The sequence below is a fragment of the Leptinotarsa decemlineata genome, unplaced genomic scaffold (genome assembly GCF_025532065.1).
Source record: "Leptinotarsa decemlineata unplaced genomic scaffold, Ldec_3_MD MMD2_tig00026282_RagTag_RagTag, whole genome shotgun sequence".
Lineage (NCBI taxonomy): Eukaryota > Metazoa > Arthropoda > Insecta > Coleoptera > Chrysomelidae > Leptinotarsa > Leptinotarsa decemlineata.
In genome coordinates, this window is record NW_027412668.1 from 12,199,369 (window position 1) to 12,224,533 (window position 25,165).

Sequence of the window (25,165 nt, forward strand, 5' to 3'; positions counted from 1 at the left end):
CAGTAATATCAGATTCATCAATATTACCCTCAACACCCTGTACACGAAATGTTTTTTTAAATTTCATTTTAATAAACCAAAATACGTATTTTCGATTTATGTTTAACGTATGATTCTGAAATTAGTTTCATTCACCCTTCATAATTTCGAGTGGTTTTCCAAATGAAATAAAAAATTTTCACGAAATATTTTTTGAAAAATTTCACGGAAAACTGCTTGAAATTCCGCTTTTGATTTCTGTTTTTGCCGCTTGAGCAAAATCCTATTGAAAATGGGGATATCATGTGGAAAGTAGTGAGATTTCTTTCACAACTTCATCTCTTTCTATTTAATGTAAAGTAACAAAGGAACAATGTAAAAGAGCAACAATTACCTTCATTATGCAAATGCATTGAGAAAAATGTTGTTAAGTGTCCACAATGAGAAGTGGTAACAACAATTCTTCCTACAAAGAGACCATCGACAAAAGACTCAACCAGCAAAATCGCCTTCTGTCTTCCTGCAGCTTTTACAGCTGCTGGACTGAGTCATGGCCGGTGGGAAGCCCCTCCCTCAATACAATAAATATGTATGTACGATTTCTTCCACCGGACATGACTCAGTCCGTTAGTTGTACTGTATTTCGTGTAGGGGTTTCATGTTAATCCCATAGATGGCGTGTTTATAAGGGGCGTCCTCACACAGGATGATTCTTCTTAGGACAAACTGAGTATGACAGTTGCATACATGATCTGGCCAAGTACCACTGATGAAATTTATGGTAGATCGCAACGCCGCTGTGTGATATTATAGCAAAACTACAATAGTTTGGGACTTTGGTCTCTCGATTGACAATAGTACAAAATTTGTACTATTTGCATTTAATGAAATACATTTAATGTATTTCAAATTATCCACTTTAATTTTGCTATGAGAGAAATGAGATGATGTTATGACAGTTCCTATTTGATTTTTTAATGTTCGTCATACTTTCACATGGTTTTCTCTTCAATTGTCATGGAAGAGATGGTCCGGCATCAGAAATTCAAAACATACCATTCACAACATATTAGTAAATGTTAGTTGCTTCTATTTGCAGCATGGCCGCTCAGATTCGTATCGTGTAGCTACAATTCCAAGCAATTATGATGACAACAAAACAGCTGATGGCAGAGCAAAGGTATTTATTTATTTTTATTTATTTTATTTTTTCCATTAAATCAGGAGTTTTCCCATTTTCAAATGCTCATTAAAATCGTCACAAGCGAGTTTTCCAAACTCTATAGACGTATCTGAAGAACAAAAAGAAGGTGGTTAAGATCCATCATTTAAACATATTTTCATCTCTGTATTGTTATCGCATCTACATCTAGTTAACAGTCGATATTTTGAATTCCACCTTTGTATTTTATTCTGACCAATAGAACTGAAATAACATTTTGGTATCATCCACATAAGGTTTAAAAGTTTTTATTAATGGAATACTATAGATCCCATTTCATACAAAGTCTGAAAAATATGAGGTTGTTTAAAAAATTTTGCCTTTTTTATTGTCATGTTTGAACCAAAGCGCTACCGACGTATTAACCATACATTTTGCGAAATTTCTTTCCGGATATTTTAGCTTTGAAGATGAGCCCCGAAGTGGTTGATCTACAGTAATTCAGGACGAGAATTTGAGAACCCTGGTGGAGACAGATCCATCACAAAAGGTGCGTGGGATGACGGAAGAACTGGGCGTCAGCACCCATGCGGTTTATGATGGTTTAAAACGTATTGGAAAGGTTAAAGAGCTCGAAAAATATGTGCCCCACGATTTGAACGACCGACAGAAATTGTCACGTTTCAAATTGGAGTCCATCCATTACGAAACATTTTTGAACTCGGTTTTTCATATTATTTATTGCCCTTAATACACTTATTTGCGGCTTTGTTGCGAAATCATTCAAAATCCTCAACCTGGAGTCTTCCTTATTTTCTATCTCTCTGCCAGCGTAAATCCTATTTTTCAATGTCCCCCATAGAAAATAGTCCAAAATAGTAAGATCTGGTGATCTTGCAGGCCATTTTATTGGCCCATTATTTTTCTCGAAATGGAAGGATTCCAATTCGAACATTTATTGCGCCATTAATTTTTTTGTGTATATAAATTACTTCATTTCAATTTTCATTACAATTATAGTGTTCGTTTCGGATGTTATTATTGCCATAATTTTTTTTCTGCTCATAAAAACACATATAATATATTTTTGTTGTAGATATGTTTCTAAGAGGTTTTCTTATTCGAAGTTCATTGTAGAAAACGCTCAGAGCAATGGAAATATGAAAAAATATGAATAGGTACCTAAAAATGAAAAATAAAAACTCTTTAAAAAACTCTACGGTACATAGGGTATATGTATAAAGTGAACGCCTATTATCCAAAATCTACAACAAAGTACAGGTCGGTATTTAAAAATTCAAAGATGGGGGTGGCCCAAGTCAGATGACACCCTATATAAAAGATTCATGAACATATTCTGATAGCTCACATCAAGTGCCAATAGCAAAATGTGGATAGATTTACAATATGTTTGCGAATAAAGAAGATATAGGCAAAACAATAATTTGAGATTTTTTGTTTTTTCCTGTATATCTCCAGAACCAAAAGAGCTATATTCGATTTTTCCACATCATTGAATAGGTCTCTAAAATACGTAACTTTGCCACACTTTAACCGACACTCTATCTTTTATCGTTTACGAGATCCCGATGTACAGAAACGTTTTGAATACCCCTGTATATCGAATGAATCAAATAGTATACAAAAACACGAACAGTAAATAGTTGCTCACATATGACTTAAGCGTGTCTAGTACTCTCAGCAAGGCTTAAAGTTAGTGTTTTTTTTCTTGTATTTATTTTCGTATGATTTCATACGGAGTACAGGAAGACTCAACTCAGTGTGACTGAAAATTAGAGACGATGGAGCGGAGACCTGTAAGAATACTATTGTTACCTTTCATTCAAATAGCACTTCTGTGGAACGGTATTGCGTTAAACTGCAATTTTTTTGCTTCAATCTCATTTGTTTATTAATTTTTTTCCTGTACTAATTTGTACATATTTGCCATATTTTTCCGAACATTTTCGTTATTATTCAATTTCGAAAAGTAGAAATGTCAAAAGAAAGTGACGAAATGGGACGTGGTTCCACAATACTTGAACGATTTCTATGAAACACTGAAATAATAATGGTCCAGTTAGTAGAAAAAAATAATAACCCAAAATGTCTTAAATCAAAGATTTGTAAAGCTTAGTATCGGAATTTTATTTCAGAAAACCTCATTTTGAACCATTAATAAAGATGAGTTTTCTTCTTTTTTAATGACAAAACACAAGCCTTACAGGAAAATCCTCAAGGCGCTCTCAGAGCGGTGCCTGTGCGAAAGTAGCGATTCACATTGTATTTGAATCGCTGGATATTAAATTCATTTGGAAAAACGTTCTCAGGAAGTTTATTCCACATAAACGCAGTTCTTCAGATGAAAGAGTTCTCAAACAGTGAAGTTCGAGGTGTCTGAGTTGAACCCCAAAACGATGAGCAGCCACAGTCCGTCGCGTATTTCTGATATGCATCGCTTTTGGTGGAATCCAATGTGCCAAGTCATTTGAACACCTCCTGTGAAAGTATCTATAGAAGAGAGACACATCTCTAAACTTTCTTCGATGTTCCAGGCTATCAAGGTTGCACGTGATGTTCGCGTCTTCAATCAGGCGAATGGCTCTTTTCTGGATGGAATCCAGCAACTTCAGAGTATGTTTGGGGGCAGAGCTCCATACATGAGGACAATACTCCAATGAAGGTCTGATCTGAGCTTTATAAAGCATCAAAAGTTGCTGAGGTGTATATAGTTTTCTGGTTCGGAACAGTGTTTCAAGCTTTTGAGAAGCAGCCTTTGCAATTCCAGCGACATAATTGTGCCAAGTCATATTGGTGTCCATTTTAACCCCCAACAAACTCATCGAAGCAGGAAGCGGCATTGTCTGATCTGTCATTATTATATCTGGTTCGGAGACATTTATCTTCTTGGAAGAAACCGATGCCTGGGTTTTTATGGCATTGAATTGAACCTGGTTACTTTCACCCCAATTCTATATCCTCATTAAAATATTCAACCTCCTGCTGCCGGTGAAGATGTGCATCCGCCGTCGATGTCCTGAAATCCAAATGGAATGACGAGACAAGTGAGCTATCGTCAGCAAAGCAATATATTGGATTCTTGGTTTTTTCTTATAAGTCGTTGATATACAATAAAAAGAGGGTTGGAGACAATATGGATCCCTGGGGAACATCAAGCGTTGATGGTGAAAGTATTCAAGAGATATCCATCAACGGCTACTTGCAATGAACGTTTTTTCAGGGAGCTGAAGAGCCATATACAGAAATGATACGACAAGCCATAGCATCGAAGTTTGGCCAGCAAACCCTCATGCCACACACGGTCAAAGGTCTTAGAATTATCAAGCGGAACAGCTCTTGATTGTTTATATTTCTGGATTGCGTTATTCCAAATATGGGTGATATACGATAGAAGGTCGCCTGTTGATCTTTGTTTCCGAAGCCATATTGATGATCGCTCAAGTTGTTGAAGCCTTCCAAATATTTGAGGACTTTCTTCATAATTTTTGACATCACTGAAAGCAAAGCAAAGCAAAGATGTATTTGGAAGATTTTTCTTGACCTTTTTGGATGTCTTTCCCAGAAAATCGACTGTGGGGTGGGACGCAAATTGTTCAGCTAGTAGATTTGCTTTTTCTATGGCTGTTGTTGCAATTGAACCATCCGGTTGTATTAGTGGTGGAAATTGTTCTGATTAACAGCTTCAGCTACCGACCAGAATGATCTAGACCCGTTGGGATTGGCAAACAATTTCATTTATCCTAAGTTTGCAGGTATTGCGAACATCAACAAACCTAGTTCGGTTTTCGGCACTGAGAATTTTGCGCCACTGCCGGTAGGCGAGATTTTTTTCAGAGGCGACAGCTTGCTCGCAATTTTTGTTGAACGAAGGTTTGCCATTAGAAGGTCCTTTCATTGAAAAAGAAATATATGCATCCATGTATGATATAATACTTTGCGCGGCTCAGATTGTTCCCCAAAATTCATCGGTAATGAAGGCCTTACGGTGACTGTAAATTTCTGGATTGGTTGTTAGGTATAGATCCAGATGACCAAGCATATTCTCCATCACGGTCAGGAATACTGATTGGCTCATTTATAATCTGAGTAAGTCCGCTGCTTATTGCAAAAGCCTCAGCTTTGCTACAATAGAGACTTAGGAGAAGCGCTGAGGAGGAATAACATATTGATAGGGACTTCCGTCCACAGCCTGATCTTAGTAGGTAGGTCCTTATGTATCTGCAGATTGTTATAATTTTTCTCATTAAAGCTGTTTTACGAACTCATGCAAGATGAAGTCCTAGAAATAAGTTTTTATTCCGTCCCATAACTCTCTTAAGGAATTACAAGATCAAATTATTTTGTGACTATCAGTTTTTTTTAGTACAATATTGATCACTTATTCAACTATTAATAAAAAATAAGCCAACAAACAGTCTGTACATTCTTCACCTTCAAAAGAAATACTTATATTGAAAAAACCTTCCATTTAATTTCAATTCCATGGCCATATCATCCTTTTTGATAATTGTTGAACATATTTAAAACCAAAGGATTGGATGAAAAACTTTTATTTAAATAAAACAAAACAAAAATGATATCGAAGATTTCATTCTCTGAAAAAGAAGCTATGTGTTAATTTCGTTTTCACTTCATCACCGAATATGTTGAAGTTTAGCTCAATTATTATCACTGGAAAAGTGAAAGTATAACCTTTTCTATGTGTATTTATATAGAAATGAATGCAGCTCTTTTTTTTTTCACATTTATAATAATAATAATAATGATTTATTTTCCCAAGAAACATACAATGTTTATAGCAGCGAAAAAAACAACAATTCAAAAACTAACTATAACATAACTAAGTTCGATACACATTATTTCATTAACCACGTAACACATGTTTAATTTTTTTAATACCTTTTCAAATTATATAAAATTATATTGAAAAGAATTTTTCAAATCATCTTCTGAAATATAGATTTTCATCAAATTTGGATGGCAGCAATTAAAATTTATATTTCATTTTGTTAAGTACCTTTGATTTTGTATACCAAGTATCACCTTGATGATAATAATATTAACATAATAACCGCTTCATAAAAATGAAAAAAATGAAGAAAAGTATAATTTGTATTTTGTTACGTAAAAAATATGGTGGTTATCCAATTGTCAATAAGTGTCCTCTTTTGAATTCTATTAGGAACGGACTTGCATTGTTTCAAATTAATTATCGTTTCGAAAAAGTGAACAGTTTATTTTGCAGAAAGGTATATGGAATGCAATTTAGTTCAGGCGGGAATGAAGCCTTTATATTTCCAAGAGTTTGATCCACTTAGCGGCACGAATTGCATGTTATCCATAAATCCTAGTAGGCTAGTAGGTCACTCCATCTATTTTTAGATTAAATATTGAGACTGAATGAGATCGATATTATTTCCTTGCATGGGTAATATAGTATCAGAATAGAATTCTTTATGGGGCAATTACTCTATCCGATATGAAACAGTGGCGTAGTATCTAATATTTATAGAGCGCTCTATTCCGATTAAATTAAATTTTAGATTGTTTCTAGTATTACTTTTATTGAATGGTTTTATTTAGCTTGCCCTGTTTGTTTCATTGTTTATTTGGGTCAAATTTAGTAATTCTGACAGATTGATCTGATATTTGGTACATATTTAGTTTTGATGACAATACAATTCAATAAATTGGGTATCATTGTAAATCCAAGATGGCATCAGCTTCAAAATGGCGGGTTACATATTTTTTCACAACTACCTCCATATGGGTATCAAATGACAGGGCTTGACTAGTAGAATAGTAGTACACTTCGAAAAAGATGCAAATTCAAGATGGCCGCAGCTACAAAATGGCGGATTACATAATTTTTGTATAACTACCTCAATATGGGTATCAAATAACAGGGCTTGACTAGTAGAATAGTAGTACACTTTGAAAAATATGCTAATGCAAGATGGCCGCAGCTACAAAATGGCGGGTTACATAGTTTTTTCACCTGAGGCAGTAAAAGAACTAGACAGAATGAGACAAATTGAGTAATAAAATTAGAAACTGAAAACTTCGGAAAGTCCTAGGTAGCAGTCATGACACCATTCTCCTCAGGAATTATTCTGTTCGACCTACCCTTTTATTGTAACAGTAACACGTATTCTATCAAAATGTCAAGTTTCTAATCTACTAAGGACAAGTATACGAATGGATGATGACGGAAGCTTATTAACAGGAACAAATTGACACCTTTTAAAGTTAGGAACCCCAAAATATGTTTAAAATTTCACTATTTAAATTATTCATTGTTGAAAAATAAACGAGTAAATATTCAGTGGCATACATTGAAATGATCCTAGTTTAAAACTTGTGGCTTTGATCAAAAATAACCAATGCCAGATTTTGCATTGTTGAGAAAGTTGGCATCAAATTCCCAATTCAGTTTCAATGCAATGATTTGAAAAAAGTATTAGTTTCATTAGCTTTATGATATTGGTTTCTATTCCATTTAACAATATATAGTTGATAATATTTTAAATAGTCGAAAGTGTTTTCTTCAATAGTGTAATTCACGCCAGAGATTCCAAATCTAGATATCAAGTTATTTGATTTACCTGAGTTTTAATTAAAAAAGGGTCTCTCACCCTTCGGTTTGGAATGTTAGGCAGAAATATTTATTGGGATTGTTGGTTCTTGATCAAAACAGAAGTTTCGTTTCAATAGAAGGGCTAGTCCTTTTTATTTCACAATATGCCAGAAAAAGTTAAAGAACCCCAAGAGCAAATAATTACTCATAATAAATGTATGAATTTATGTGGTTTGAACTAATTCCATTCATTTATCTCAAAACAAATCAAGTAATTGATGAATAATGAACCTGAAGGTTAAATGAGCTGATCAATAACTGTAAGTAGTTTTTTGTTATGTATAAATTTATATATTATGTAGGTTTAAACTGATTTCCTTCAGTTATTACAAAGTAACTAGCACGATAATAAAGTAACAAATACATGAACAACTATCCTTTACTCAATGCTCAACAGTAAATAAACACAAACATTTTTTTAGAAGAATCATCAACATGGGACCTGTCTCCGAGGATTAAGCAGTAGAAACCATCACTAATTCCACTGTTATAATGAAATATTATTCCATTTATGAATAGGATTGAATCACCTCCTTGAGGTGAATTTTCTGCCTGTCGACCACGTATATGCGTCCACTATTTTAGATGAGACCGATTTTAATGATGAATATATACGTATATTTGATGAATTCAATGTTAATGCAGTATCCTAACTCATTTATTCTTTTCCAGTCTCGAAGGAAAGTGAAGAAAGTTAGAAAGGCTGAAGATTTAGATGATCTGAAACAAGAATTGGACATCGATTATCACAAGATCTCACCGGAAGAATTGTATCAAAGGTTCCAGACACACCCAGAAAATGTAATTATCTTGCGGCGAGACGTAATGTTTCGACAATTAATTCCTCGTTTTTATTTGCAGGGCCTTAGTCACGCGAAAGCGAAAGAAAATTTGGACAGGGACGGACCCAATGCCCTTACGCCACCCAAAACAACGCCCGAATGGGTGAAATTTTGTAAAAACTTATTCGGTGGTTTCGCTCTTTTACTGTGGATCGGCGCAATCCTTTGTTTCATAGCCTACGGAATAGTAGCTAGTACGGTAGAAGAACCTAATGATGATAATTTGTATCTCGGCATCGTTCTAACTGCCGTCGTTATCGTCACAGGTAAATTACGTAGAAAAGTTTGAGTTGCACCCTCTGGAAGCGTTAACTATTTCATAAATATTAATTATCGAATAATTATCGAAGAAGTAGGTTTGGATGCTCGACACAACTTAACGTTTTAATGGAGACTTGATAATTTTTTTGGTAGTTTTTTGCTCTCACAAATGAAATTCAAAGTACAAGCCGTCTTCTATAATCCCATATATTGTTTCGTGATCATCCAAAAAAAAAACCTAAGAAAACAAATAATGAGTGAAGAAACAACTATCTTCTACGAATGAAAAAAATACGAATTCTGTTATGTTGCATTCATCCAAGATTCGCTTTGAGTTTTCAGAGTGCATCGAACAAGTATTTGATATTTACTATTTCAGTAGGTGATGCGATGAGTTTATCATTCAATGTTTACTGAAATTTTGTTTTCCCATATCTTCAACCAACTAAATATTGTTTTCAGGTATATTTTCATATTATCAAGAAAGCAAGAGTTCGAAAATTATGGAATCTTTCAAAAATATGGTTCCTCAATTCGCTACCGTACTCAGAGAGGGCGAAAAACTGACTCTGCGAGCTGAAGATCTGGTATTAGGCGACGTCGTCGAAGTCAAATTTGGCGATAGAATTCCAGCTGATATTAGAATAATCGAATCTAGAGGTTTCAAAGTTGATAACTCGTCGCTGACCGGCGAGTCCGAACCCCAAAGCCGAAGTCCCGAATTTACTCACGAGAATCCATTAGAAACCAAAAATTTAGCTTTTTTCTCGACTAATGCAGTTGAAGGCACTGCCAAAGGTGTTGTTATCAGTTGTGGAGACAATACTGTGATGGGCCGTATCGCCGGTCTCGCTTCCGGTCTGGACACTGGCGAGACCCCCATCGCCAAAGAAATCCATCACTTCATCCATCTCATTACCGGCGTAGCTGTATTTTTAGGAGTAACATTTTTCATCATCGCTTTCATTCTTGGTTACCACTGGTTGGACGCTGTTATTTTCCTCATCGGAATCATCGTCGCCAATGTACCGGAAGGTCTGCTGGCCACCGTAACGGTATGCCTGACCCTGACGGCCAAGCGAATGGCTTCGAAGAACTGTTTGGTGAAGAATTTGGAAGCCGTCGAAACTCTTGGATCGACCAGCACGATTTGCTCAGACAAGACTGGAACACTGACTCAAAACAGAATGACCGTAGCTCATATGTGGTTCGATAACCAAATCATCGAGGCCGACACGACTGAAGATCAATCCGGAGTGCAGTACGACAGGACCAGTCCCGGATTCAAAGCTTTGTCGCGTATCGCTACATTGTGTAATAGGGCAGAGTTCAAACCAGGTCAAGATGGCGTAGCGATCCTAAAACGCGAAGTTAACGGAGATGCCTCGGAAGCTGCCCTTCTGAAGTGTATGGAGCTGGCCTTGGGCGACGTGATGTCGATAAGACGGAAGAACAAGAAGATTTGCGAAGTTCCCTTCAACTCCACCAACAAGTATCAAGTGTCGATTCACGAAAACGAAGACCCCAACGATCCACGTCACATTTTGGTGATGAAGGGAGCCCCTGAACGGATCTTGGAGAGATGCAACACTATCTTCCTCTGCGGCAAAGAGAAGGTGCTGGACGAGGAGATGAAGGAAGCGTTCAATAACGCCTACTTGGAACTCGGAGGTCTCGGAGAACGTGTTCTCGGATTTTGCGATATGATGCTGCCTACCGACAAATACCCTATCGGCTATAAGTTCAACAGTGACGACCCCAACTTCCCTCTAGACGGTCTACGCTTTGTAGGTCTTATGTCCATGATTGACCCTCCTCGTGCTGCTGTTCCAGACGCCGTCGCGAAATGCAGAAGTGCCGGTATCAAGGTCATCATGGTCACCGGGGATCACCCGATCACGGCCAAGGCCATCGCGAAGTCGGTCGGTATCATTTCCGAAGGGAACGAGACCATTGAAGATATTGCTCAACGTTTGAACATCCCGGTGTCGGAGGTTAATCCGCGAGAAGCCAAAGCGGCCGTTGTTCACGGATCCGATCTAAGAGATTTGTCTTACGACCAGATCGACGAGATTTTGAGATATCACACGGAGATTGTATTCGCCAGGACCTCGCCACAACAGAAACTCATCATCGTGGAGGGCTGTCAAAGAATGGGTGCCATTGTCGCTGTTACAGGTGAGTTCAAATTTTGGACCACTTTGATTTCTTCGGAGCTAAAGAGACTGATTTACGTAGTACTTCAGTTAGACTTTAGCAACTGTTTTGGAGTTAGAACTTTCGTAATATCTTTGCTCCGAATGTAGATGATAATATTTCTGTTGAATGGTCTATAGATTCGAAACAAAGAATATATATCACACAACAGAAATGCGGAATTGAGGAAATTGATAAACCAAATTGAAAATTTAAGAAGGAAGTAAAGTACTGAGAAATATATTAGACTAGCAGACCCGGCCTCGCGTTGCTGTGACTAAGGTTTTTGTTATATTACATTATAGTAAACTATTCGAGAGGAACGGTAGGAGAACATCAGTCATCAGGGAAAGGACTATGAATACGATTGATTAAAATTTTTGAACAGTTGATATTACGCAAAAATCAATACAAAAGAATCAATTTTGAAATTTATTATTATTTTTATTCAATTTTGTAACAAATGAGCATATTACAAAGTTGTTAGTAAATAACATGTGATACTTAAACTCATGAATGAGGTAGGTAGGGCAGATAGTCTTGAATCTTTAACAATAATATTTATTATTTTGAATTATAAATACTTTTTATTCAATTCACACTAATCGGTGCACAATATTTTTGGTGAACCTGCCTTTAGCTAACACAAATAGATTCGACGGTTTCCCTACACGTCAACATGCAACATATAGTTGCCCATGAGAAAAACATGGATTAATTAAAAAGCAGGAATAATTTTACTGTATTATCTTCATTATAATATTAATTTACACTTCAGTCTAAGTAACACGTGGCCGGCTATGCTAACACCAACAATTTAAAAAGTAAAAACAATTGAATTTCACGGTATTTCGTTTACTAGAAAATCAATTTAACTTATACTTTAGCTCCAACCACACGTGGTGCTTAAGCTATTTAATTGTAGCTTGTATGACGCATTTGTAGGTTTAACATAGCAGCGCCATCTATTGACTACTTACTCAATCCAGTCCACAGATATTGTCATCTGTTGAAATTGTTTGGAGTTAACAGATAATTGTGAATGTCAAATAAAAGACAAATACTTTGCAATAAAATAATATTGTGACTATAAATTAAGATGTAAGCTATCCTATCTTTCAAGTTGGATCAAACTGCACACGGTGTGAAAATTTGATTGAAATCGGTTTAGTAGTTTAGGAGTCCATCGCGGACAAACAACGTGACACGTAATTTATATACAGTGTCACACATAAAGTCCGCATCAAATGGGATTTTTTTTGTTCATCTCTTCAAGCAACTTTTGACATCCCCATTAGGTTGTGCATTGATGCCAAATGACATGTATATGACCGATCAAGTGATTTTTCTTCCCTGTCAAATTTGACATTTTTTCCAAAAAATGTTCAGAAAAGCAGTTATTGTTCGAAATTTCGAAAATCGGTAAAGAGAAAAGATGATTGTTTTTTCATTTTTTTACCCATATACCAATTTTTAGCTCTAGTACAAATTTATTTTTTTACAGTTTTTCGAAAATTTGACATTTGCCGATTTCTCAAATTTAGCCAAACCTCAACAAAGCTAGTGCTTTATGCCTAACTTATCTTTCCAACGCATTTATTTTGCAAAAATTTAAAACACCAGAAAAAATTATGCCAAAAATGATGCAAAGTTGATACAGTTTTTAAAAACAGATAAATATTTCACTTTATTTCTACTTTTTGCGAAACAGCTTGATACATAAGCATAATTAAAAAACAATATTAAAGAAAAGTCAATAATTTATTGTTTACTGCACTTATCAAACAGTTAAACTTTGATTTACTAATTACGAAAAATTACGAAGCACGAAACCCCGTAGTATAAAGAATGCAGTTAAAGATGTTTTAGAAAGGACAATTGATTGCATTGAACGTGGTGGAAAGCACACCGAAATGTGACTTTTTATTTTGTATTTCTATTGGTATTTACATGGTTTAGGCATATGTTTCGATTTGATTTAGTGTTCTTAATTTAAATTATAACTTTATTTTAACAGATGTTTGTTAGAATTTTTTACGGTTTAGTTTTCTAGGCAACAAAATCTAAATTGATTTCTGAAGTAATTTTGTTCATTCATACCTCATAAAAGATATTTAGTAAATGTGAAATTATTTTCGTATAATTCCTTCCCTTGGTTTAATTGTGTTGTAATTTTCGTAATTAGTAAATCAAAGTTTAACTGTTTGAAAAGTGCAGTAAAGAATAAATTATTGACTTTTCATTGATATTGTTTTTTAATTATGCTTATGTATCAAGCTATTTCGTAAAAAGTAGAAATAAAGTGAAATATTTATCTGTTTTTAAAAACTGTATCAACTTTGCATCATTTTTGGCATAATTTTTTCTGGTGTTTTAAATTTTTGTGAAATAAGTTGCATTTAGAATTGCAATTGGTAATAAAAATGCGTTGGAAAGATAAGTTAGGCATAAAGCACTAACTTTGTTGAGGTTTGGCTAAAATTGAGAAATCGGCAAATGTCAAATTTTCGAAAAACTGTAAAAAAAAATCAATTTGTACTAGAGAGCTTAAAATTGGTATATGGGTAAAAAATAAAAAAACAATCATCTTTTCTCTTTACCGATATTCGAAATTTCGAACAATAACTGCTTTTCTGAACATTTTTTGGAAAAAATGTCAAATTTGACAGGGAAGAAAAATCACTTGATCGGTCATATGCATGTCATTTGGCATCATTTTTAAAGCACAACCTAATGGAGATATCAAAAGTTGCTTGAAGAGATGAACAAAAAAAATCCCATTTGATGCGGACTTTATGTGTGACACTGTATATTACATATTATCAAAAATAATTATAAATATTGAAAAATGTGCACTTTAAGTTACTTTCTTGGCGTTTTTATTAATTGTTTTCAGGTGATGATTGATACGGTTCTGTATACTTCAATTAACAGATCAATGAAATATGCCATTATGCGCACATGATTGAATATTGTTAAATAAGTAAGAATGTATCATCGTCAAATTGGTGGATCCAAGTGTTTCACATCTTTGGATGTTCCTTAAAAAAAAAGCAGTTTGTTCTGGTGGAGGAAAAGTTTTTTAATAGAATTTTACGCCAGAGGTGGCTTGACCCTTACAGGATGGTATGGATTATGTTTTGTGATCTAATACAGATACTGAGGTTGTATTTAGATCTTTTGTACTTTTCGAAGATTTATCCTTATGCGGACACATTTTCCTAGTAAATCATTGATGGTGAAATCGTAATAGTAATACTAGAGAGTTCTTCACTTCTTTTTCTCTCAAAAGAATGGCAATAATTCGTATTTCATTTAGCTGCTTAGCTATTGCAAAAAGGCATCCTGTGGTTTTTAGTATCAGCTTCAGACACATGCGTGATGTATTTTTAGCTTGGAATATTGTAGATTTAAAACTGGATAGTCTTTGGAATACCTGAATGAATGGATACTAAGTTTGAATAGGAATTGTGCTTTCTACAATTGAAAGTGAAGAGGACCAACAATAAATAGAAAACAGATAACCACTGGAAAGTCACTGTTTACACTATTCACCAACTGAAACAAGGAATAAAGTACTAGGTATCCATATAGGAAGAGGGAATTATTAATAAAAGAATTATTGGTTGAGCACTCAGTCTTCACAATATCAGGAACATTCTCAAAAATATTTCGGGAGAATAGAAAGGATGGGACATACGTTGCCCGAACAAAACAGGAGATCTGAAAAGAGGAGAACTTGCTTAAAAAGTCTTTCTCACTCACTTTACAAGTAAAGAAAGAGTGAGAGAGTCAGAACCGTAGAATCGACTAGCAGAAGAAAAATACTTTACGGGGAAGACTGTCGAGTCAGAAATATCCGTGGTGGAGATCACCTTGATTTACCATTCCAACTCTTAAGTTGTCCAAGGTTGACGCCCTCAAGGTGGGAAGATTTAGGAGAAAATTTTAGGAAGCCGCGTTCTAAACGACTCATTCAATTTACCAATGAAAAAGATCCAAAATGCATTTGAAACAGCGAACCACATTGGAAAACCGAACGATTCCGTCTAATTAAACACAGTCGGCCATATTCTTGTAGTATCGGAAAGTGCCACCCGAAATTGATTGTTTCTGAACTTATTTTACATCTAAGAGATTTGCTCTAGGATCACCCTTCACCATTCTTAAACTCATTTCAGTATTTTAGTCTTTCAGTTTTCTATTGCCTTTTTAAAAATTGTTTTTAGATATTTGAGTATGTCTGTGTATAATCCATCATCTTGTCGAACAGAAGTTCTACTACCACTTCAAATTTCAAAGATTTCATCGAAAAACAGACAATTACATGATAATTCCTTTCAGCGGTTACTTCTAAATGAATTGATCATCGCTATTAGCTGAAATAAATCAAAAACAGCATTTCAGTTACACAACAACATTCTTCGCAAATAATAGGTTCAGTTAATGCAGTATTTGATAGGCGAGGTAGTTTTGTCTAGTGCCATTGCGCAATAGGCACTCCTTCAATTCAGTTTAATTACAGGATATTCAACCTATTTCAGAAACTACATAGTAATTGCAGTTTAGTATAATGAATACGTCATAGTGAAATAAAGATGACGGACAAATTGCTTTCTAAAATTGTAAGAAAAAATAACTGAAGATTGTCAAAAAATCCATAAATTTGTAATGCTTCTGTTGTGATTTGGAAAAATAAGTTACCACGTTAGTTTCTTCGATGAATTCAACTAATGCCTGATAAGAAAATGTTTTTTTATCGTGCAAAGTTAGTTAAATTAGGGCAAATTGTTACCTAAAATGGTTTTTTCTCCGATTTGCATTGAACGTCAATTTCAGTGACATTTATCGATAATAGAGATGACATTTTCAATGCCTGAATATTAAAAATCATTTTTCAGAGTCGTTGCTTCCTTCAATTTTCTTCTAAACTGACACGTGAAAGTTACTGTTAGTTACAGCAAGCGCCAAACGTGATGGAGAACCCGCCTCCAAGCGCACAAACTCATTTTCAATTTAATCCCCACTACAGCTCTTGCAAGACATACTAATGGTCTGTACAGAGGCATATCATTACTTGTCCTCCAGTGCTATTGGCGTTTGACATTGTCTGAATAATTTGTGTTGTTTATGAAAAAATGTCATCGCTTAACAAAAAACCAGTCATCAAGAGTCAGGCACGTGAAATAATTTTTTAAAGTGTTCAATTTATTTTCAAAGTGTTGAACGTGAGTTGGATACGTTATCAAATGTAAAAAAATAAAACATCTCTCGCTTTAGGGAATATTAGATAAATTTAAAACATAAGTATTTCAACACAAATCTTTATTTTGTATTAGGTATTTCAATAAGAACCGTTGAAAGAGTGGTTGAAGAAGGTGATCAATTAATTTCTGCAAATAACCGAGAAGTAAAATTTTTCACCACCTAAAGAAGCGGCCTAGAAGAGCACCAGTCACTGATATTCCCGAGTATGAGTATACCAATATTAGACGAATTATTTACGACTTTCATAAGACGGAAGGGTGTCGCATTACGGTAAAAAATAAATGAAAATGATAGAAAAATTTTAATAGTGAAAATGGACATTAGAGCATTGAGAATCAAGTTTTTACAAAAATCAATTATTTTCGTAGCCAACAGCGACCAATTGTGTTTCTTGATGAAACATACCTTCATAGTAGACATGAACAAGAACTGGACAAGAACTGCGAAGGGATCAAGACTCATTATTGTCCATGCAGGAAGTGACATGGGCTTTATACCTAATTGTCGGCTTATATTGAAATCAGGCCCAACATCAGGGGATTATCATTAAGAACTGAATTCTGAAAATTATAGTAAAGGGTTACAAGAAGAGTTAACCCAAATTTATCTGTGAATTTGATAGTCGTGACCGATAATGCTCCATATCATAATATTCAAATTATTCCAGCCCCCAACACAAATTCTAGGAAGGCTGACTTGGTGAAGTGGCTGTACGAAAAAAGCATTATGTTTACCCCTAACATGCTCAAACCCGAATTATACGAGTTGATCAAGATAAAAAAATCATAATAGATACAAATTTGATGAGGTTCTGCTTGAACACGGACATAACGTTTTGCGACTTCCACCCTACCATCTGGATTCAAATCCCATTGAACTCATTCGGGATACTATCAAAAAAAACTTGTCCCAAAAGAAAGTAACTCTCAAGTTGGTAGATGTGAGGAAGCTGGCAGAGTACTTTCGAGGAATGGAAAAAGCGTTGCCGACATATATTAGATATAGAGTAGAAATATTGGGAAAATGAAACGTTCAAACAGAAATACATCCAGTGATTATAAATTTAAATGACGATAGCAGCACAAGCACAAACAGCAGTGAAGATGAAGAAAATTTTTATTCAGATAGTGACTGAATAGAGTTTATTTTTGGATAAGTGTATCACTATATAACATTTAAATGAACTGTTCTTCTACATATAATACTGAATGAAATATGAAAAGAAATTACAGAGAAATCATGTTCCATTTGCTACCCTAATCAAAACTGTATAAGTACGACACTGGCCGGCAAGGGGCTTCTCGTAATCCACTAGAAATTTAGTTGAGAGAGTCTATACTTGCGTGATCGCCCGCCATCAGCTGGCGTGAACTGTATCTAGGGGAGATTTTATACTCAGATTTACAACTGAATGAAATCATGGTTTTCAATGCGTTTTGGCTGTTTAATAAACTGTGGATCTTTTTGTCAAACGTGCCTTTTGGGGTGTTTCAAAGGGGGTCTGGACTCTTACCTTTACGTCAGATTGTAACGATGGAAGATTCAGCATAACTTCTTGAGCAGCAATGGCCGTTTGAAATGACCAGTTAATCAATTTCGATTTCAAACACCCTCAAAATTGACACAAAAAAACATTGTTGTACTTCAAATAGTAATAACTGTCAAAGGAATTGAAATGGAACCTCTGGCGTAAAATCAATCTGTTGAAACCACCAGAACAAAAATACTATCTCTTGACGCGCGTATCGCTGATCAGGTTTTCAATAAACTGTCAATCGGTTGTTGTAGTTCTGAATTAATACATATTCATCAATTTGAGGTGCCACATGTGATTCACGAGAGGTGTTATGTGTTAAAAGAAGCCACGAATGATTTTATACAGTGTGTGAAAGCCAAATGGAATGAATTCATTATTTCGGTTGCTGTACATATTGAAAAAAAATCCAGAAACACGTCAAATGTAAATTATAATTTGACATTTAACACTTCCTACGACCCCCTTCGAAAGACCGGTACAACCCCCAACTTTTTAAATGGGAAGTATAGGTTTGTGATATGTCGTTTGAGAGGTCTCTTCATTGTCCATTCAAAAATGTTATCGCTTTCAAGTTCATTGCAACCATTAAGATAAAATAAATTAAAATCATGTGGTTGCCGAAATGCGATAAAATACACTCAAAATCTGTGCAAAACGTAATGAAATGTAAAATACGAAAAATAACAATGGATGTTAACGAATTAAATGTTCAAAATATTCACCGCGAACGTCTTGGCAACATCATAATCCCAAATAAAACTGTCTTCTAACATTATTTAACTTATCAGGCGTGACCGACCTAGTCGTAAGCGTTATTCGTTCTTTTAAGTCATTCAAATCTGAAGGTTTAGTTTTGTACACATTGCTCTTTACATATCCCCATGAAAAGAAATCTAATGATGAAAGATCAGGTGATCGCGCTGGCCATTCAATCGATCCTTGCCTCCCTATCCACCGATTGGGAAATGTTGCATGGAGATATTGCCGGACATTAGCTTGGTAATGTGGTGGTGCTCCATCCTGCTGAAACCATATCGTATTTACTGGAACTTGAGGGTTTCCTGGATCGGGATATAAATTTGCTAAACTTGGAATGACATCATTTTGAAGTAGTGCCAAATAATTATCGCCATTGAAGTTGCCCTCAATGAGAAAGGGACCAATGATATGATCTCCTATAATCCCTGCCCAAACATTAACCTTTTGAGGGTATTGCGTGTGTGTTCTTCTCTCATCCAGTGAGGATTTTCCGTTGACCAGTAGCGGCAATTTTGCCGATTAACATGACCGTTAAGAGATAAAGTACACTCATCAGAAAACATAACGTTTTCTAATCGTATGATATTGTTATCCAACATGTCCATCATTCGCTCACAAAAATAAGCTCTTCTACCAAAATCGTCTTCCATGAGCTCCTGAGTAGGTATCATTTCATGAGGATGTATTTTATTTTCTTTTAATTTGTTTACTATCGATGTATGGCTAACATTGAATGTAGTGGATGCCTGTCTACTCGATGTAAGTGAGTTTTCCTCAAACTCGAGCATCACATCTAATTTGAGTTCATTACTTATTGCATTGGCAGCTGTTTTTTTTGTCTGCCCCACATCACCAAGCTCGCGAAACTGTTTCTCTATTTTGTTTATTGTTCCTTGAGATAAGGGCGGTAAATTAGGAAATTTCTCATGAAATAGGCAAGCTACTTTCTGTTGTGTTCGGTTTTTATCTCCGTAACCAATCATTTGTAAAACTGTTATTTTATGTTAATCTTACCATTTGTCAGACTTGAAGTTAACGAACTTTAAACTTGAATTAAAATACTGACAACTATTGTTGTAACATACAAAACAAGTTGACGAGGCGTTTTAAACTAACGTTGCCACGGAAATTTTTTACAGTTTTTTAAAGGATACCAAAACATTGCTAAGGTTTTGTCTTATTTTCCTATTATCGGTACCTCAATATTAATATAATATTATATAATATAATATAAATATTTACCGTAACCGAAATAATGAATTTATTCAATTTGGCTTTTACTCACTGTAGAAGTATCCCATCTTACACAGAAGATTACAATTGTTCCATCCGGTAATGTAAAATCTCAACTTGCTCTCCAGGTGACGGAGTGAACGATTCCCCAGCATTGAAGAAAGCGGATATCGGCGTCGCCATGGGTATAGCCGGTTCCGACGTGTCCAAACAAGCCGCCGACATGATCCTGCTCGACGATAACTTTGCTTCAATCGTTACCGGTGTTGAGGAGGGTCGACTCATCTTCGACAACTTGAAGAAATCCATCGCCTACACTCTGACATCCAACATTCCCGAAATTTCACCTTTCCTTGCTTTCATTCTTTGCGACATCCCCTTGCCTCTGGGTACCGTGACCATCCTGTGTATCGATCTGGGAACTGACATGGTAAGCAATTTTTTTTAACGGTTTTTCTATGATGTTCGAGTTGTTGGTACCATGAGGAAGCTGTCTCAAGAGACGAATCCAGTTTTTGATTTTGTAAGGATTTTATTCACCAAGGATGATAGAGGTGAAGTAGTTAACAATCGTTGGTTAGATCTTCCTGTATTTTTTGTAAATTGAGGACATAATAGTGATATAAAACATCCTTTACAGCAATAGTTTGCTCGCGTTATTGAAATTATCATAATGAACAGAGTGTGTTATAGAAGAATTATTTTCAAAAAAAGACACACAAAACTGAGATGCAAAAATATGCCGTTTTTTAGAAAACCAAACATTAAACAAATAAATCAAGAGATTGGATTTGCAAACGGGTCTATGCAAATACCGCACAAAGGATATTGCCAAAAATAAAAAAATATAATTGTGTATAGACTTTCGTGGCCGGTGTCAGATCATTCGCTGTTTTGGGGTCTATCAGGTTTGGTGTGCAGATTTTTAAACCTGACGTCTACATCTGCGGTAGAATTTATCAAATGTGATGCGACTATGGTGGGCATCCAGGTCCATTATAAATGCCACTTTTCGATTCGCGTATCGCAGCAACATCGGAACAATTCTTTTTTCCGAAAATGGACCCAAAACTGTCTTCCTCAAACATGAATATGTTAAGAAATACTTTTCATTTCATACATAAGAATTATAATAATTACTGGCGAACAAAATCAGTACTTGGTGGATATCCAAGCATGCGTTTTTTACAGAAAACTCTATTTAAGCCAGATTATACAAATGTATGATATTGAAATCAAAGTAATGAAAATTTTGAGTTGAACGTGTACTGTACTGTTAAATCATCATCTCTTTTATTTGTTATCTTGTTTTGAAATTTTATGAATATTCTTTCTGTTTGTAACAAGTAAATAATTTGCCGATAATTATGATAATGCCTAAAGTTGACCTCTCTGAGGTTTTTTTCAATGCGTTTTGTTTATCGTCGATTCGAGACGAATCAAATTTAGAATATGACAAGATAGCATACAAAGACACCATAAAGTTTGTATCACATTGGATAATTGTGAAACCTGACTTCACCGATAATGGTGATTGAAAATTGGTGCTTAATGAACCCAGGATAATTGTGATTACAAATAATCAGTAACCACTCATGTGTATTTTCACATCAGTACCAATTACTATTCCAGTGGGCAAAATCAATGTAATGCCTGGAAATCTGAATTAACCTCTAAACGTGTTGGTACATTCATCGCAATCTGTTCAAAAAAACAGTATTGAATACTTAAGGATTTTTTTGTTTCTTGGTACCGATAAGGAAAACATACTACTTCACAAACTTTGTATTTTCTGAACTGACATTTTAATAAACTCAGAAAATAGGGAAACTAACCAATATGCAACCAAGAGACGGATAACATGAAAGTGATACAGATATTTTCTATTGAAGTATATTGTATGCTGGTTTGAGGTTAAAAAGTTGTCAGAGAAACAACTCATTTCTTTTAAATTCAGATGCTATACCTAATTTTTTGCAAATTTTCAAAACTGACAGATATATCACAGTACCAGACAGATATTAATACACAAAAAAATAGTATTTTTTTTTAAAACAGAGTAGAAGTATATATATATATATATATATATATATATATATATATATATATATATATATATATATATATATATATATATATATATATATATAAAATAAATACGCTGTAGTTTTCTAGTAGTGTCATGTAGAGGTTTGACAGTAAACACGCCGATAAAGGTCTCATTTGGAAAATTCCCTGTTATGGAAGACTCAGTTTCTCGAACCTCAATGTTCATTATGTAAGCTACTTCCTTACTTTTGTAATTGAACCATTATTTATTTTGTCGATGACCTCATATGAGAATTTGATAATATTACGAGTTGTGTATGAATTTCATGACTCAGTTCGAGGGATCAGCCATTAATTAAATTTTTTCTGATATTCCTCTCACGAAGATTTTTTTCGAGACTAGCGATCCCTAGGTACCAACAACGGCATACCAGTTGTTTCTCTTTCCCCAACACATAATTGCAAGGCATCAGATTCAAACATGTATTATTTGGTTTTCGAAAAAAAGGTGCCGGCCATATCGCTTGCTTACGAAAAAGCCGAATCGGACATTATGAAACGACGTCCACGCGATCCATGGTCGGATAAATTAGTAAACGAAAGGTATATAAACCAATACAGCAGAAAAATAATTGATACTATTTCGACTGGCATGTAGAATTTGAAGAAAAATTCGAGTTGAATTTTGCACTGACTTTGGATCGGTTTTATATCTAAATCACTTTCGAAATTAGTAGTAGTAGAACGAGGAACGTGCATTGATTGAAATGAAGAAAAATTCATTAAGAAATTGTGAAAAATCGATGATGCGTTTTCCACGTTGCTTCCACTATTAGTAGAGTTGACTTCGTTTCGTAAATTTGAAAAGGATCAATGCAAACGTCAAAGGTACGTTTTCTGTAATATCTCGTTTCTATGCTAATTTTTCTATATCTTAATCTTATTCTCTACTTTTAAGCTTCGACAGTTTAAGCTCTATAGGTAGGCTAATCTTTGAATGTAATCTGTCTGTCACCAACACTTTTATGCGATTTATTGGAAAATTGCATTTAGAATATTTAATGAAAACTTTTTTTCGAAAATGGTATTTTTCATAACGAGATATGCGGTTTGAATCTTAATAGTCGTACTTGTCAATTTCTTCTAAGTCTCTGGAAAATACTTCAGCACCATGGGCTTATTACGTTTTTCCCTACTTGTGATACACTGTTTAGAACCTTTGGTGTAGTAATGATGTTACTGGAGTTTCTTCCCAACACAAAATCGTTATATTCAACACCTCGACACGTGTTTCGATCACCAAGTCATCATCTTCAAGAGGAATAACACGTGTCGAGGTGTTAAAAATAACGATTTGGTGTTGGGAGGAAACTCCGGTAATATCATCAACGTTTTCCCCTACATTTAATGATGACTCTACTGGAATCACTGTGGATGTCAGTAAGTTTGATAGACCTGTGAAATTAGGCAAACTCAAATCCGCCCTTCACCAAAACGACTTTCTCGAATCCCAAATCCAAAGATATATCAAACTTCAGCAAATCTGTACCCCACATGCCAAACAGCCTGATGAGCAGACAAACCACCCGAAAGATTTTCCTCCCTATATTCATGCAGTTAGCGACAATGTGAGCCGAATTCTGAAAAGGCACGATTGAAGTACAGTACTCTTAGCCAACAATAAAATTTCCACTTTTCTACAAACACTCAGGGAAATACCATGTTCCACCTGCTCCAGAACTTACATAGGCCAGACCAACAAAACAGTCTTCAATAGAGCCTATAGCATGAGCTTGCTGTGCGTAAATAAGATCCAGCCTCACCCTTCGTGAAACAGGCCACACAATAAGCCTCAAAAATACCGAAATCATTGCCACCGAAATCTCCTGCCAGGCCAGGATAATCCGTGAAGCTATTGCAATTGAAAAAACATCCCAACTGCCTCAATAAACGAGATGATTCACAAAGATTACCTCGTTACTGTCACGCCGTACACCAGAACTACCAACACTGCAGTTTCCAGTTGAACTACCAACTCCACCTTCGCAGCACTAACGGTCCGACCCTCCACTCGTCCAGGGACATAAGTACCAGACCAGAGCCTGTTGACCCACAGGCAAAGCTTGGGAGTAGGCAGTTTGAGACCTTTTCGGAGACTAGTGACGAGACCTGGGAAGTACTCAAATTGAGACCCCGGCGTCAAGTCACAAAACCCTCAAAGCGTGTCACTACTACCTGAGGAGTAGGTGAACTGAGACCTCAGTGTAATCATACTTTCTTGAAAATAGCTTCATAGTCGAAGCCAAACAACTGAAAACATTAGACGCGGTTTAGCCCGTCTAATACAGTAGAACCCCGATCATCCGAGGTAATGGGGAGGAACCCATCTCGGATAAACGAAAACTCGCCGGATTCATTTATTATTCGCCCAATAAAACATTATTAATGTTCCTAGATATGTGGAATGTAGATAAGTACATTACAAAACAGTAAAATAACTATCTATTCACTTCTGTTCCGCCATATATTAAGAAGGAGTAGATCATCAGGTGTTGCCTCTGGTTGCTGCTGCTCAATCTAAATTAAAGCCTTTTCTAAAGCAGCAAAACCTTCTTGATTGGATATCTTAGTGACAGGCTCTTCATCTACCACTTCGTCATCGTCATCGACTTCTCCGGTTTCCTGCAAGGCATCCGTTATTTCTTCGATACTTAGTTCTTCTTCTATGTTATCTGCTGTAATCCATTCAACAACATCTTGTCTTGTCTCATTCTCGCAACCCTCTAATGCTCGCATTACTTCAAACAAACTTTTTTCTTCTTCCATGATTTTCTCTATCTTATTGACAGAACGGGACCTTCACGGCTTTTCAATTTAGAAGCCAAATCATTCAATGGAATATCTTCTTCACTGTCATGAGAGTCCTTAGTGTCAATAACTTTTGACCAAGATTTTCAAATAGTGGAAGTGCGCACAGAATCCCAAGCTTGACTCACCCAGTACATAACATCGGTTAATCCGGAGCTCGGTTGAACGCGACTCGGATAAACGGGGTTCTACTGTATTCCTAAATTTTCTCGATTCCAGTATAAAATCAATATGTCATGAATATTTGTCATGATGTCTGCCCCCAGTACGTCTAACCACCATCAGTATAGGATATCTTCGCTTTCTAATCAACTTCTGAATAATTGATCCTGACTACTTATTTTAGAGAGCCC

The 25,165-nt window shown here is 35.5% G+C and overlaps 1 protein-coding gene across 8 annotated transcripts in view; it reads left to right on the forward strand.

Annotated features, from left to right (window-relative positions):
- Atpalpha (sodium/potassium-transporting ATPase subunit alpha) overlaps positions 1 to 25,165 on the forward strand; it is a 157,403-nt gene that overhangs the window by 110,101 nt on the left and 22,137 nt on the right. For 5 of the 8 annotated variants that reach the window (XM_023161025.2, XM_074179826.1, XM_023161024.2 and 2 more), the window contains exons 2-6: positions 1,079 to 1,159; positions 8,472 to 8,600; positions 8,661 to 8,907; positions 9,365 to 11,080; positions 20,024 to 20,325. In XM_023161025.2, coding sequence (XP_023016793.1) covers positions 1,079 to 1,159; positions 8,472 to 8,600; positions 8,661 to 8,907; positions 9,365 to 11,080; positions 20,024 to 20,325 — 2,475 coding nt within the window. Of the gene's footprint in view, positions 1 to 1,078; positions 1,160 to 8,471; positions 8,601 to 8,660; positions 8,908 to 9,364; positions 11,081 to 20,023; positions 20,326 to 22,452; positions 22,548 to 25,165 lie in introns of all 8 variants that reach the window. The other 3 variants (XM_023161030.2, XM_023161031.2, XM_023161026.2) reach the window with 2 other exon arrangements.